Raw genomic sequence first — 16,250 nt, 5'->3', positions numbered from 1 at the left:
TATTATAAAAAGTCTCAGTATGCCCATAACAGAATCACAATGATGTACAAGAGATGAAATCCATGGAAAACATTTCCCTGATTATCACATTAAATGCTTCAGTATCGAATGACAAATTATTGGTTTCCTGTGCTTTCCCCCCTCGTCCTCTAACCCGGGCAGAGGAAATTTGTGGTGACAGGGGAGATGTTAGGGGTTTGAAAGATTATTAAAAAGGGCAATTTTTCTGTATGTGTATTTTCTGACTCTAGTAATTTCCATAAGCTGCAGCTGGACATGACAGCATTATCACTTTGCCTTTGACATGTGTACAAGATAAAGCAGTGGGGGCAACAAAGTCCAAATATGTTGCTTTTGTAGGTAGGAGCTGTCCCATTTATCATGTGCCTACACCTAGAGCTCTGTAATCCCTGTCCATAAGTCAGCGTGGGACAGGTATCTTCTGTAAACGGAGGATGCAAGCTTTACAGCAGGAAAAACAAAAAGTGCAGACAAAAAAACATGGGTTTATAGAGAATTATTTCAATACTTCCGATGTGTTAATAAGTAGATGAAAGCAAGACAAAAAGACAAAGTATCTTTCAGAAATCAGTTTATATAACAAAGTGGTTATTATTAAGTATCATATTCCGTTACATATTCTATGGTAGGACAGTGTGCATAACCATTTTTTGTTTTTTTCATGTTCTTAAGCATACAAATAAACTTAAAATGTTACAAATATAAATGTTTCTTAAGACAATAAAACATACTCAATGACAACTAGGAGGGCCGGCAGGGATATGGCAGCTTAAACGTGGTCGGAAAGGGTTTGTCAACAGTTGTGAGTGTTGTTTGTTGATTCAGCCCCAATAGGTCCGCCACAAATCAATAGTAAGCACTCACAACGTAGGAAAGAACTGGATATGTGGCAGCTGGAACTATTTACCAAAAGAAATACTTTGCAAATATTTCACTCTGTTAGTGGCGATGCCGTTCAAACAACTCTTCCTCTGCCTGAGCAGAATATCTTGTGAGGTAAAGTGCACAGTCATTGACTGTAAGTTAGACTGCAAACTTTTATTTTCCTTAAATCGCTCGCCACCAAACACCAAAATGGCACCATCTACAATGTTTTGATACATCTTTCATACCCCTGCCTCCTCAGTCTTACTATCACCATGAGCACAAGTCATATCACCCGTTCACGTTTGTTAGTCACAAGCTAAAAGACAAAGGGATGATCGGCCTGAACAAATAGAGGCCTGTTTCACACCAAAATGATGGAACAATTCAGGTCGTTTGACACAAAACACTCCTGCTACTTTCTATACAAACACATAATTATTTCTGATGAGCCTAAAAGATGGAATGGAGGGGGTTGGGAGTACATCAATCACCTACAGGGATGATGAGGAATGTTGTCATCGTAGAAGTTTCTCTTTGAATTGAAAGTTTACTTTAAACTATAGCTGAGAAACCTGCTTTTCAGCCGTTTCATCTATAGGATGGCACCACCAAGGTTTCTATGATGAACTTCCTACTCAGTCTCGGGTTCATTGATCATAGCGGTCACTGTTGCACGAAAGATACATGATGAGAAACTTCGACACATGCTAACACTGTAGCGCTTAGCTCGTCACATTCTACAATGATATCATGACAATAGATTGCATTTTTAAAAATCAACCCCAAATAAGTTACATCTTACAAAACAAAACGTGAGAGTTTTAGATAAGTAATATCACATGACTATCATTTCTTAATCACATCAAAATCTCCTACTCTGAGTGACGGTTCTAAATGGGATCAATGCTTATTAAACAATGCTTTAAATGAAATAAAAAGTTATTGTTCATATGTCATACGAAAAGATACCTGTACCTCCCTTTGATAGACACACAAACAAAAACAAAAAACAGGAATCTTCCATCATTAATATTGTTCCCCCATCCCCCCCGTAAAAGTTGGCACGTTAATAAAAAAAAAATCGGATTTGATATAATAATAAAGAAAAACTTGTCACTGAAATCGTCAACCACAAAGCACTGGCTGTTTTTGCTGTGTACATTATCCAATACCAAGGTGAAAAAACACCCAATGCCACAGCAGACATGTGGAAAAGAACCGATATCCAGTCCTTCACTAAACTGTACAGGCGGCAGTGTCGAGGACGGAGGGCGAGTTGCGACGAGAAAACAGCTTTTCATGGTACATCTCGGTCCCCGCCGTATACAACACAGCCTCAGAACTCCCACCGTGCACAATCCCTCATCCACAAACCTCATTCTCTATGCTTCCTCTGTGCGAATGCTCGAACCTCATATTCACAGGAGAATTATTGTCTTCTTAAATATGCAGACATCTCGGAAGCATCGTGGATGCACCTTGAGCCGAGATGATGTGTAAAATATCATTTTTAAGAATCTGGGAGAGCAGGCGTCATGAGACAGACGCACCACAAGCAGCACTGGCAGATTGTTTAAATGAAAAATCTCCATCTTTTCGGCCCAGGAGTCAAGCGCACTGTATCCTATTTTGCCGGCATGGCGTACACACACGCTCACACACACTCGCCCAAACGCAAACATACAGACAGACAGACAGCCTCAAGCAGAGTTACGGTATTATTAATGTAGCTCGTGCTATGGTAAAAAGGGTCACTTATGCTATTAGTGCTGGGGAATTGGAGGGCGTTTGGAGACTCACTTGCCGAGACAAGCATCATCTTGTCTTCTGTGCCCCGTAGTCGATTATTCTGCTCGTGCCCACTCTCCATGTGGATTCAATGGTTGTTTTTAGTAGCATCTGCTTACAGTTTAGGGCAGTGAGGGGACAGGGCTGCCCTAGGCATGAATATATGAATAAATAGTTCATGTGAAGAAACTGTGTGACAGTGGGTCCTTACAGAGGAACAAAAGCTTACAGCGAAGTTTCAACTATTTTGTACACAAACACCAAGCGCCAGGTGTTTGTTTCGATGCTGAACGCTTCATCAGCATGAATAAAATATGTCCTGTTGTTCATTTAAGTTTGAAAACATGTCCTATTGGTTAAACAATGTAAGTGTACCCACTGAGATTTAGCAGTATTTTAAAGCAGCTTAGTCCTGTTTAATTAATGGCATGTCTGTTCAAAATCAATTATGTTATCTTGTTGATCAAAATGGGTTAATATGACACTAGATTTTTCCTGCAGAGATCATTTTTTATCTATCAGTTTATTTTTTGAATAAGTTGAAAATCTGGGCAATATAATTTCTTGAGTTGTTTAAAAAAAGAAAAAAAAAAAAAAGCCACACAGATCGAAATAGATTAATATTAAAAATGGTGTAATACGTTGGTACAATCAACTTCCCCCCAGTAAAAACCTGTGTGACTGCAGGAAAGGTCAGAGGGTTGCGTTAGCTCCTCTCGGCAGTTATATGCATTTAGAAATGTGTCAGTCTCTCAAGTTAACAGCAAAAGCGACCTTGGAACAGAGATCAGCACCTGGAGGGATTGGTTAGATATTACACAACTAAAAATAAAACACACCCTGTCAAAATGGAGATCACAGTTTGACGATCCATGAGTCACGTGCTCTGAAATAACATGCGTAGACGGGTCGCCTCTTATTGGATTGGATTGGTTGGAATATGTGATGAAATTAAATTATTCATACAAACTCTTTGTACATCTTCTCGTGACATTATCTTGATTTCGGTTGACTTGACAGGGGAAAAAAAACAACATTTTAAGCAACCACTCTCTCTTCTGCGAAGAGTTCAGAGAAAAGGTCAGCAGGTTGTTGCCTTGACGACTTGGGTGTGAAATCCCCATCTTCCCTTTATAGGACAGCTGGACCTCTGCCTCCTTTGCTGTACGTCCGCTGTGTGGTACGTTATTCAGGACGATAAGCGTATGGTGCAGTCCTTCATGGCAGAATGTCTCTTTTCAAAACACGGCGTGTTTCATGTCAAATATGTATGTGAACTTTAATATTTTGATATATAAAAGGATTAGCAGAAGCCTTTAGATTTGCTAGAATCAAACTGAATTTCCGAGCAAAGATAACCTTTAAAAACAGCAGAAGCTTTAAAAAAGTTGGGTATTTTTTGTTTGTTATTAAAAATTAAAACCATCTAAACAGGACGTGGACATTGAGAGTGATGTGAAAGTGTTGAATAAATATGTAAGGCATCAGATGAACAGCATGAGAACTAAAAGTGTGACGTCCTGTAGATGCATCAGTTCACTGTGGATTCTTTATGTTTCTCTTCTTCCATAGTTGCTGTGTGTGTGTGTGTGTGTGTGTGTGTGTGTGTGTGTGTGTGTGTGAGCGCTACAGTGAGGGGAGGTCTGTCCCTCCTTCAGATGTCTTCCAGGTCTCCACCCCGCAGGCCTCTTTGGCACTTATCTAGCGTCTTGTGGTAGGCGTGGGCGATCATCGAGCTTGGTGATTTGCGTTGTGGCGCGAACGGGACCTTTCCAGGACTGCGCGGCGGTTGTCTGTTCGGAGAAGAAAGAAAAAAAAAAAAAAGAGAATAAGAAAGTGAGACTGAGAAAGAAAATGTTGTTACATTGATCAGTGGGAACACTAAAGGGGAGGCAGAGAAAAGAGATGGAGGTGAGGGAAAGGCTGGTGGAGTTGAGGTGCTTGTGTGTGTCATAGGAACTCCATTCAGCTCCTGATCCAGACCTCCGCCCAAGAGGTCCTCAAATGTGGAGGACTAAGTAATGAACAAGGATCTCACAGAGTTGTTTGTGTTATATAGTCATATTCTGAAATGAACACAAATACATAAAAATGAAATCCGAAGGAAGAAATGAAAGTTTCAAGTGTCTGCTAATGTTCCTCTGCAGTGTTTGTGGTCAGAGAGCACTTTGGGTATCTCAGTTGGCAGCTCCATGACAGAGTCATACAAACACAGCCATTCCATGCTATTCAACCATGTCTGCCCAGAAATGCCCATGGCATCCGCTGGGCAGCCAGGTGGCAGGTGGGGCTGGACAGAACCAGGAAGCATAGCCATGGAGATGACTGCAGGCACACCCACACAGCACTCCCTGGTGCTTCCAAGCGTGCCACCGCGACTATGCCCATTACTCAGTGCCAGCTGTAGGGTGCCAGGCGTCCCGGGCTGGGCGTTGTTTAATGGCACTCACTCCATCCATCATGTCAGGTAATGAGCTGAGAGTGACTGTGATGGCTAGGAACACAAACCCTAACAATGTGTGCACACACACACACAGACACAGACATAGACATAGACTCCCGCCATCACCGTGGAGAACAGCAAGCACTCCTTCAGATTGGATACAAACATGATGCAGATGGTGCACAGGAGGAGAGAGGGAGAAAGAGGGACGGAAGCAGCAAAAGAAAGACAGATCGAGATGTTCAGGTGAAAAAAAAGCCAAACAGATGAAAGGCCCTGTATTCTCGGCTTCTTACAGCTTGACATACATTAATATACAGGAGGCGATAGTTAAAGCTAACATGTTCTGGCAGCGTGTCCAAAAACATCCTCACTACTTACCAAGGCGCTCATTTTTACATTCGCAGGTTGTGTTTCAGCAAAACAGGACTTATACAACCTCCCTCCTCTCAAAACAAACACAAAAAGAACTGGGACAGATTAAAAGAAAAAAAGTGGATCATACACTATCCATGCCTGCCAATCAATTGCAAGCCGAATGACTGTAACCTCATTTCTGGAAAAGCAGTCCCCTTTAACCCTCAGTCTATCAGAGGATCGAGAAAAAAAAAATAACAGAGCTGGGAGAATACAGACCCTCTGTCTCTGATGCAGGGTCATCTTGGGCTACATCATTACTGTAAATAGGATGACAGCGGAGAGGATGAACGAGAAGACTATACCACAAAAAAAGACTAAATTAATTGGGACACAATTGAATTCATCACAAAACTGGAACAATCCACAAATGCATCTATAAAAATAATGACTATTGGGTATTTCAATAGTTTTTTTTATTCCAGTGAAAGGCAGCCAGATATTAAATGTAGAGAATATTCACCATATAACACTTAGGGGTTTGTAGCAAGTGATTTGATTACAGTTAACCAATACAGAGTACTTATGGGTAACCTTGGTGTTATTCAAAGTAGGTGTGTATTGATATGTCCATAAGAACTTTGCATTTAACAAGAGGATGCAATTGTGGTTGTTTTGGGCTTCATTAGAATAGGCTGTTTGTATTCTGTGTAAACTGAAATCAGTCAGACCATCGGTGTGACCACTTGTTGAAACCCCACAGTAAAAAATGCAGGCCGCTTTTTGAAAAAGGCCCTTTTGGGGGTTTCCTAAATACATGGAAACGCTTTTGTCAAAGGCTTCACAAAACGGGAGAAAAAAACCTCCAGGAAAATGCATCTCCTATCAGAGGATCCTTGAACGGAGAGCTATGGGCTTCTCATAAAGACTTTCCTGTTCCTATCTCCAGGTGCATAAAAGCCCGTCTTTTTCCCACCCCACATCAATCTATCACAACAATTGAACAAACAGCAGCCATTTCTACTGGGAGAGAAACATTACTAGTAGCCTCTACTGAATTGAACACTTCAAGCACACACACACACACACACACACACACACAAGGAGGGAAACAAAGTGCGACTGGGGGATAGGCGGAGAGATACGCAGAGGACGGTTATTTGCAGTGCTGATTGCAACTCTTTCTACTCAAATTGGTTTTGATGGCTTCTTTACCTGCCTCTCCCAGCAGCGGCGGCGTCTTTCCGAGTTACAGTAGGACGGGAGAAGAAATTGACAAAAGAAGAGCAGGTACTCCATGTTACAACAGGGAGATGTTGGCAAAGCAGAGCATAATTAAACACTCGCACCGTTTCTCCAAACGTTACTAAATGCACTAAGGATTTCACCGAGGGTGGGCAGATGGAAGGGGGGGAGTCGCTGACACACACACACACACACACACACACACACACACACACACACACACTCATACACAGAAGGAACTACATTGTTGCTTAGGAGTTGGAGGAGCGCAGAGAAAAGCGGCTCGGTGCATGGCTCTAAGAACTAACACACACGCTAACTGGCGCTAACAAACACATAGCGAGCGTATCCTTGCATGTGCATCGTGATGATCTCTGCCACGAGGGAGAGGCTCGGAACAAGGCGAGGGCAATAGGAGGAGCAGAGGACGCTGAGATTGCTTAACAGCTAAAGCAGAGGCCTTAATCCGCCGCACTCAACTCCAACCTTCTCCCGGCTGCTTGGAGGGCCTCCAGTGAGACGTCACGTCGTGTTATGATGGAGCCTGAGTTTCCCAAGCGGATTCCCCAAAAGAGATTAAATAACATAATGACTTTTGTGTTACTGTCATCTTTTGTCTAATTATGCGCAATTACATCATGATAAGGCTCTATGATCCGCAAAAGAAGGAGAAGCTGCCAGTCATCTATCAAAACGCTTTCAGCGCGCGGTGCTCTGAGGAATTGCCTCTCAGTGGCCGGTAGAAACAGGAAGACTGTGCTGTGTTGGTTAAATATTGTCTGGGTAGCATCGGACCCCCGGGGGCAACATCTAAACACGGTAGTCACATCCATCAAGGTCACAATAACAAGGTCACGCTCGCCAAAATCACCCATCACGTATGTAAATAGCTGCAGACGGCAAACAGGATGCATCATAAGGCATGACTGGAGCTGCATCTATTTTAGAATCATCCTCTGCGACTCACGCGTTCACCGTCTTTTGTGCTCAATACGCGTGCATCGACATTATTTCTCTGACATGTCACCGCCGTTGTCTAATTCAACCATCGCAGTCACTTTGCACTTCGGCTTCTGATGAGATAAAACATAATAAAGGTGATTAAATCTCCGGTCGCTGCACATCAACATGTTGTGTTTGCTTCTCAGTCGAAGGGGAAAGCATCTGCAACCTTCTATCGCCCCTTTTCATCTTCTGCACCCCCCCCCCCCCCCCCCTGCCAGCCTCCAAGCTACAGAGTAATGGAACTCCCTACACAGAAACAAGATACGGCGTATAAATGGGATGCAGAGGGAGAGAAGCTATTTCTTCCTCCTGAAAGTTATGGACCGGGTATCGCAAAACTACAGTCGTGGCAAACACGGCCCCTCGCTCACTGGTAAGAGTAATCACCCCGAACGAGAGGGGGGGGGGGGGGGGGTCTGGAGAAAAAGTGATTTCAGTGGTGGAGGGCTGGAAGAAAGATGAGGGGAGGAGGGCAACAGGGATGGTGGGTCAAAGAAGAAAGAGTGTCAGTGACCCTTTTCTATCGGATGTTTCAAGTCACTCATTGATTTATAACAAGCAGCTGGAATGGAAACTAATGCATGATGGGAGATTTGAGGATTAAAAGCCCAACACGCTTTCCCCTTGGCTACTACACTTTATACACTATATATTTCTGCTAACAAAAACAGATGAGAAAGAAAATAATCTTGTGGAGTTTCTCTAGCTAAGTAAACCAAACAAACTAATGAGAAATTCTTGAAGTATGTAATGGTGCTTTGCAAGTGGTATTTTTTTAATCCATGTTTGGTATGAATTTTGAATAAAAACGTATTCCAAATATCTGCTCGAATGGGAAAATGTTTTAAATATTGCTGCCTACAAACGTGTAGTATTTCCACCGCTATGACTCATCACTGCATCACTTACTTTGTCTCTTACAAGGATGGACTCTTCCTGTTTCAGCTGATGTGTTACATTTTGGGGAGTGTTGACTTTTTAATCATATGTTTGTTATCTAATTTACTGTATTGATAAACCCAGTTTCTCCCGTTCTGCCTCACCATCATTTTCACTTATCGATTTCCTTTATGTCCTCGAACGACTTTCACAGACTCCCTGGGTAATAACCAGGTTACTTCCAAAGACGACTGTAAGTGGCTTTTATAGCTTATATATCCATATATGAGTATACTTAGCTCGCCAACCTGTCTCTGATCCTAATATCAAGACACAACATGCCTCATGCCTGCCATGTAATACAATCTGTGGAGGTTTATGGAGAGCTTTTTTCCTCTGACTTCTCCCCCAACTTTAACTGTATATTATCTGTAGCTCGTGCCTTTTTTAATCTCCAATCTGGTGTTTTGGTGCGTTTTTCACCACGATAGAATACTCTGACATAGGAAAGTGCAGAAGAAAGGCCCGGATGACTCTCCCACTGTGTTTTTCACTCCCTTATGCACCACATGCCGTCTGTCTCGCATTTTCTCTTTTTCAATTTCTCTCTCACGCCCTCCCCTACTTTTATCTTTTTTAATCCACCCTTATTACTGCCATTACCTCCAATGTTTACCGCGGAAAAACCGAGCACTTGTGATTCCGACGGACCCAGGAAGCTGCAGAAAGCAATCTAAACACTGACAGCGCATTCAAACTTGAAATGGACACTAAATCACACAGCATTCAGAGGAGGCATTGCATGTTTACAAGTTCACGATCCTGCTTGACAGTTTGTATACAGCGTTTGGAGGCGAAGTGAGTCCAACGTACAGTCTGTTGAGATAAACGGTAATGAGGAGAGGGTTTTTTGCAGAGAGCAGGGTGGTCACAAACACATCCGATGGGTTTTGACAGCTCGGGGATGTGGTTAATCTTCCTATGCTTCTATCACCACTCTATCTCGGTGGGTACTGTGATGCATGCTTGGCAATACCGGCGACTGACCCAGATGCAGCCATTCTTCCCCCCGCCCCGACAGCCTCTCATGACTCTCTATCCCTGGACTACATTTAAGTTCCAAACTTCCCTCCCCTGTGTCACAGCTTTCCCCCTCTTATTGCTACATACTGAGCATAAATGCAGCTTGTCCCTCTGTTGTGCTTCCACATGTACGACACACACAATGCACACATTCAACAACCCGACTGGAAAAGAGATCGGGTCTGAGAGAAATGTCTCCCGACTGCTCCGAGGAACATTTTCAGTTTCCGGAGAGTAGGAAATCACCACACATGTTCATATACAAATGCGAGGGAATAAAAGCATGTGTTTATCTTCTCAGTGGGTATGCTTTGACAGGTTTCTACCAGGGACAAAGCAGCAGCAGACAAGAAAAGAGGTCTGCGTGTGTTGGTGCAGGTAAAAAGTGTGTTTTAGCTCCGTGTGAGTCTGTGTGTGTGGTAATCTCCCCCCAAAAATCCATCTCTCTCTTTGATGCCCGGCTAACATTTGTTAGATTCTTTGATTGGAAACAACAAGCTTGACAGACTACTGTAGCACATATTCCTCGTTGGAGTTCAGAAATCTCCGTCAAAATATCTCTGCTGGACTTGATTCCTCAGTCACGGAACAATGCCTCTTTGCATTCTGGGATGCAGCGGAGGCACACGCGGCCCAAATGAACAGTTATATGAAAAAAAAAAACCTTTGCGATCGATCAGTGCCTGAGGCAAAAACTCCCATTCATGATTGTCCTCTCAGCAGGAAAGTTTCAGGAGGCAGGCTTCAAACCTAAGGATGACCATGAAAGAAACTCAAAATATCTTGGTGAGTACATTTCTGAAACTGTAAAGCGCCGCCCACCTGGCTTCCTGTTGTTGAGTTTACTTTTCACTTTGACGTTATCTCCTCACTTTGGCACAACACTTGAGTCTCCAGCGAAGCTTCGAACTCCAGGCTGTGCCGTACATTATGTGCTGTACAGCCAGCAGGATCATTCCACTACACTACTTGAGGTGCAACTAACAATTATTTGAGCCTAATAGATTAATTGTTTGGTAAGTATTGGATAATAGAACGTCATGTTTTTTCCAATCAATACCAAAAACCCTAAAAATATTCATTTCAGACCAATAAATCTTTTTTATTTTCACATATGACCCATGCTTGAAAAATTATTTATTGGTCCTCAAAAAATAACAATTTTCAGCTCTAATTCACTCACATATTCATTTGCTGGAGTCTACTTCGGGCATTGCAGAATCCGAATATGTTCACTAGATGGAAGTGTTTTTTAAGATTGTTGGGACGGGTTTGACGTGCAACAAAGGTCCAAAGGCCAAAATCATGCCCGGGACATTGCGTTATATGGCAGGCTGTTACCATTTGGCTACCAAAGGCACTCCTAGACCACAAGGCATGTGGGAACCATGGCGAGCACAGATGGGGCCTGTTGCAGAGAGCGACGTTTCACAAGTCCGGGCCAGGAGAGAGAGTAATCCATCAGGCCACGGTGCCACTGGTGCCTAGGGGGGCCAGTCACTGACCCTATAAGACTGATTGAGGCACAGTGGGAGGCCAGACCCCCTGACTACATGGACATCAGTGTCTGCCTTGCTCCACCGGGGCTTGATCTGGACTGGACCGAGCCAAAGCAGTGACCTGCTTCCGTTTGGATTCTGTGTAGGGAGCTATCTAGATCACAGATACTATTCTGCAGAAACAATGTAATCTTATAGTTTACATCTTCGCTAAAACTAATTGAGCAAACATTTTACATGTCAAAATGTCTCAACCTTCTAGCATAAAGAATTCATAAACTGACATAACTTAATGACTGTAATCACACCGTGCTGTAGTTAATACAGTGTAAAACAGAGATAGGAATCTAATTACTTCATCCGACTGTCTTCCCGAGCCGACGAGGTCAGCGGCGGCGGCAGCCAGATGTGCGACTGCAACCTGAGGCAGCAGAGGCGAGCCCGCGTGATTGACAGGTGAGCGGGTAAACAGAGAGATAGTTAGACAAATGGAAGCTAAGATATAGTTTGACAGACAGATGGGAGCGTAAATGGATGGTTTGGCAGCATGATAAGGTAAATAGGCTGATGGATCACGAAACAAATGTGGGAGGAGGAAGGAAGAGAAGAAAAAGAGACAGAAAGGGAAAGAACGCCTGCCTCACAGACAACAAAAGATAGAAAGCCAGATAGTCTGATGAACACAGATGGATCGCGTTGATTCGCGGGGAGGTGGGGCGAGATCGATAGATTGTTTTATTCCATTTGCTTGGCAAACTTGGAGATTTGATGTGGCTGCTATCGAGGCGATCGGCTTCTGACGACTCTGGGCGTGACTGTTACAGATGGGGAGATAGGGACACATCTCAATCTTTGGCTAGCCATCATGTTTTAACCCCCGGTACAAGCGAAGGCGCCGCAGCTCGCGGGGAATTCTGGTCCGGGAGAGGCGAGGATTCTTTGCTTCCGCTCGGATTTGAGAAAAACAAAATGGATGCCCTGACAACCTGACGCCTCATTACCGCCGCTTGCGTTTATCATGTCAAAATGGAAGACAAGGGTATGTGAAGTTTAGAGGCAAGGGGTTCTCCTAGTTAGAAAGGTGGCTCTTTCTCTGTGGCTGCTTGAGGGACATGAGGGTGCACTTCAACAGCCTTGATGAGTGTTGCAGGGCTTATAATAGACAGGAAAGGCCCAGAAAGCATGCCCTTTAGAGGTGCAGCATCTCTCACTGTCTGACAGCTTACAGGGCCTAGGCTGCACAATGACACCTTCACAGTGCACTCAAGATGACACGCAAACACACACACACACTCAGTCACAGGTGCATAATGTTCAGACACTCATTCTCAGAAACACAAATAAGTTTGGCAGCACATGCGCACAATTACACACACGCACATACACTAATCCATCCAGGATGTGCAGATGATACCTGACAAGTAGAATCTCAGCATCCTCCCTGCCAGTATTAATGCTTTTAAAACAAGCCGGGCTCTAAAAACATCCTACGCTCACTCCAAGAAGGGGGTTACGGAAACAAACATCTGTTTGTGTCACGTTCAGAAAGCAGTGCTGATCCCTCAGTCTTGACAAAAATATAGCTAAGGCCCCATCTCTAGGAATAGCGTTGGATTTCTGTCAAAACCCGCATAGTAGGTGAAGAAGAGAAGTAACCAGAGGTGGTTGTTTGACAGAAAGTTTGCAGTATACGTGTCAATCCAAGTACACTAGGACTGGGAGCCCATCACTCCTTTTTAAAAGAATTCTGTTGTGGTTCTCAAATGGAAAGCAGACAAAAAAAATTGAGAAAATTAATTATGAAAACATTTTGACAATCAAAGTCTTTTTTTTTTTAGCAATCATGTCCAACATGTGATGTTTCCAGCTTCTCAAATGTGCAAATTTGCTGCCTCTGTTTAATAATATTGCAAATGCTCTGAAAAAGTTATTTTTAAGACCAAACAATTCACCAGTTAAAGGCTCTACATATGGGATTCATGGCATTGATATAGCAGCATTTGCAATGTAGATACTGTATAGTGGAGTAATGGCTACCAGAGCAGAGATAAAATCACACTTATCTTCTCTGTGCTTTGTTTACGTAGACAGGCCGGCCTCACTTGCATTTCAGTGCACAAGGAACTCTGTTGTGTCCTAATGGAAAGCTCATGGCCACCGCTCTGCACCCTGTGCACACCACGCTTCCAGCTGGTGACGTTGTTCCTAACCTGCGTTGTATCATAAAATAGCAATCTGGCAAAATACACATCCACTGTAGGCGTTTTCAGATCACCAAATTAATTCATATTTTAAAGCATGCAGTAAAAAAACACTACAAATATAGAGTCATTGTTCTACACATTGCAGTAATACATTTGAATGTCTGCATCTGCTTTTCACTAACATGCTGTACTGTTACACACACACTAAGCCTTGACTCCATCAGATTAAGTAAGAAATGTCGTGGACAGTTTACAAAGTCTGTCACTGATGGCCCAGTTCAATGAGGACTCCCTGAACGAATCTGCAGCCGGTAAACCAGCTGCTACAAGTTTTCCAGCGACAATCCAACCCTCCAATCTCAGGATTTTCTAGGAGCCCCTCACCGCTGCTGCCTTACATAGTTAATAAAACATGGCGTTGTGTGTGATTTATTTATTAATTCCCGTTTTGATGTGTCCCAGTGCGCGGTGAAAGTGGCGGTGGAGATCATAGAAGGCTTCGCAAGTGAGCAGGCTTGCTCTCTCCTCCACGCCATCACCATCAGACCCATTTGGCCATGAGGAGATGCTCCCTTCTGTTTGCATGGGGGGGGTTTCCAGAAAGACTTTTCACTTTCTCTTTTAATATAAATCATTCATACTGAGAGATGCTCCCTCATGTACACAAAACACCACAACCCATTCCTGTGATGGCTACACTTTGCTACCTTCATGTTCCTGCTTGTGCAGAGTGAGCGTCAACATCTGTGTACACGACTTCAACCCAAGGTGGGAGACGCGGACAAACCGTCTCTCTAAAATCAAAACTTCTTTTGAAACTGACTACAATTTACTCACTACAAAACTAAAATAAATGTACATCATTCTGTTTCTTTTGATATTTTTTTTTTGTTATTGTTCTTCTCACGGGAAATCTATTTCATTCTTAGACTTCAAAAGGTGAAAACAAGCTTGAAGAGAAACAAATATTTATAGATGTGTCGAAGCCCTGAATGATAACCTCATTTGCAGTCATGTGGCAGCGTAAACAATAATTAATCTATCGGCCTTAACTGCATTTGACACGCCGTCTATTAGAGCCGCAACTTAAACGGAGCACATTGTGTGATTTCTGCAGCTATGTGTGATTCTGTGAATACATTATGTGCCACAGGGTGGTCATGTTTTTTTTTGAACCGCCTGCAGGTTGACTACACACCCACAGACCAGGCGTCTCAGGCGACAATGGATTCCGTGTGAATGAAAAATGTATCTGTCCCCTTCACTTATTCATCAAGGAGGACGATTCTTCTGCAGGGAGACCCTCCAGAGAGGTGGCACTCACATGCCAGGCGGCCTGCCGCCACTTTACCCACAAGGTTTTCAATAAAACAAGCAAACAACACAATTCCAACACCTATAAATAAGTGATCGTTCCTGAATAAAGTGCTGTACACAGAGGCCCTCGCTGAGGCCACTCATCACACTTTAATGGAGCCCTGTACCGGCCAAAGTTATTTCTTTCCTCGCTCTCCTCCCGCCCTCTTTCTATCTGTTCGCTATCTTTGAGCCAAGTGAGGGAACAAAGTCATCGGAGGTAGCTGAAATATGAGAAGCAGAGTCACATTCAGATCCTCATCATCACGCCATCACCTGGCTCAACACTGGTTAAGATACAGCGTTATCTGTTCCATGATTTATGAGGCTATCAACATGCGCTCTCCTCCCCCTCTCTCTCTCTCCCTCATCTCTTTCACCTACACACGCCTAAACACGCACACACACAAACACAAACACGCCCATGTAAGTACACACAAACTCCCCGACTTTCCTTCCCAGTTATTTGCTCTTTCTGGAGACAGGTTGTTCACAGCAGTTTGAGCATTCAGAGCGGTGGCTCGCCAGATGCTTGGGCGTCTGTCGACATGGCGCTATTGTTAGCTCGTTTTTGATAAGATTTACATGGCACAAACGCCATCAAATAAGATATACTACTGAGAATATGAGAGGGGATCATACCTAATCCACACACCTGCGTCTTGGCAGTGCCTAACGCTCTTTTCTGTCTGGACCAACACACACACACACACACACACACACACACACACACACACACACACACACACACACACACACACAAATCTGTAAACTTAAAGCAGAAATCTGGGAGTTAGCAGCTTGAGTCTGATATAGATGTGCTTTTTTTCCGCGGCTCACAGGCTCACAATTACCACACTTGTTAGCTAACACGCATACAGTACGCAACTCAAACTCAAAGGTTCTTTATACTTTTTCTTTCAGCCTGATGTGCACACACTCTCTCTCTCTCTCACACACACACACACACACACACACACAGTGCACATCAAACCTGTGCTGATTAGAAAAGAACTGGGTCACTTGTGCCCTGGCTAGTGGCACTTTCTGCTCTGGCCCTATAAGCCCCTCGGTTACCCAGAATCCCTTGGCATCAGTGTCAGAGCCAGGGCCTGCGGCAACACACCTGTGTCCACACTTCTTCACTGGGATCAATTAGCATTAAAGTTTCAGAGCTGCTCTGGCGTGGTGTGGACACAGTGTACACTGGAGGGGTACAGCCTGAGAACATCCGCAGAAAGAGACTGACCGAAACGTGAAGGGAGAGATTGATTCGTAGACACACGTCACAGCGGTCTGAGCGACAGACAGACAGACAGACACACACACACACACTCAAAATCACCCCTCTGCCGTTAACCCTATACTAGCGGCATCTCTGGCTCCGTTTCAAGCCTTCGTAGTAAGAACTACCAAACAAATCATTTTACAGAAATACTTTCACTGCAGATTTCTAAAAGTTAAAAATTCAAAAGTCTCATCCTCATACTGTATCTTTCATTC

The 16,250-nt window shown here is 43.6% G+C and overlaps 1 protein-coding gene across 2 annotated transcripts in view; it reads right to left on the bottom strand.

Moving 5' to 3' along the window:
* Positions 1-575: 575 nt before the first annotated feature.
* Positions 576-16,250, bottom strand: part of diaph2 (diaphanous-related formin 2) — a 352,630-nt gene continuing 336,955 nt past the window's right edge. For both annotated transcript variants that reach the window (XM_084010082.1, XM_084010083.1), the window contains one exon: positions 576-4,469. In XM_084010082.1, the coding sequence (XP_083866208.1) occupies positions 4,405-4,469 (65 nt within the window). In that variant the 3' untranslated portion in view covers positions 576-4,404. The remainder of the gene's footprint in view (positions 4,470-16,250) is intronic.

The sequence above is a fragment of the Eutrigla gurnardus genome, assembly GCF_963514095.1.
Source record: "Eutrigla gurnardus genome assembly, chromosome: 5".
Lineage (NCBI taxonomy): Eukaryota > Metazoa > Chordata > Actinopteri > Perciformes > Triglidae > Eutrigla > Eutrigla gurnardus.
The sequence above is the reverse complement of the archived record's forward strand: the minus strand, read 5'-3'. Positions and strand labels throughout refer to the sequence as shown.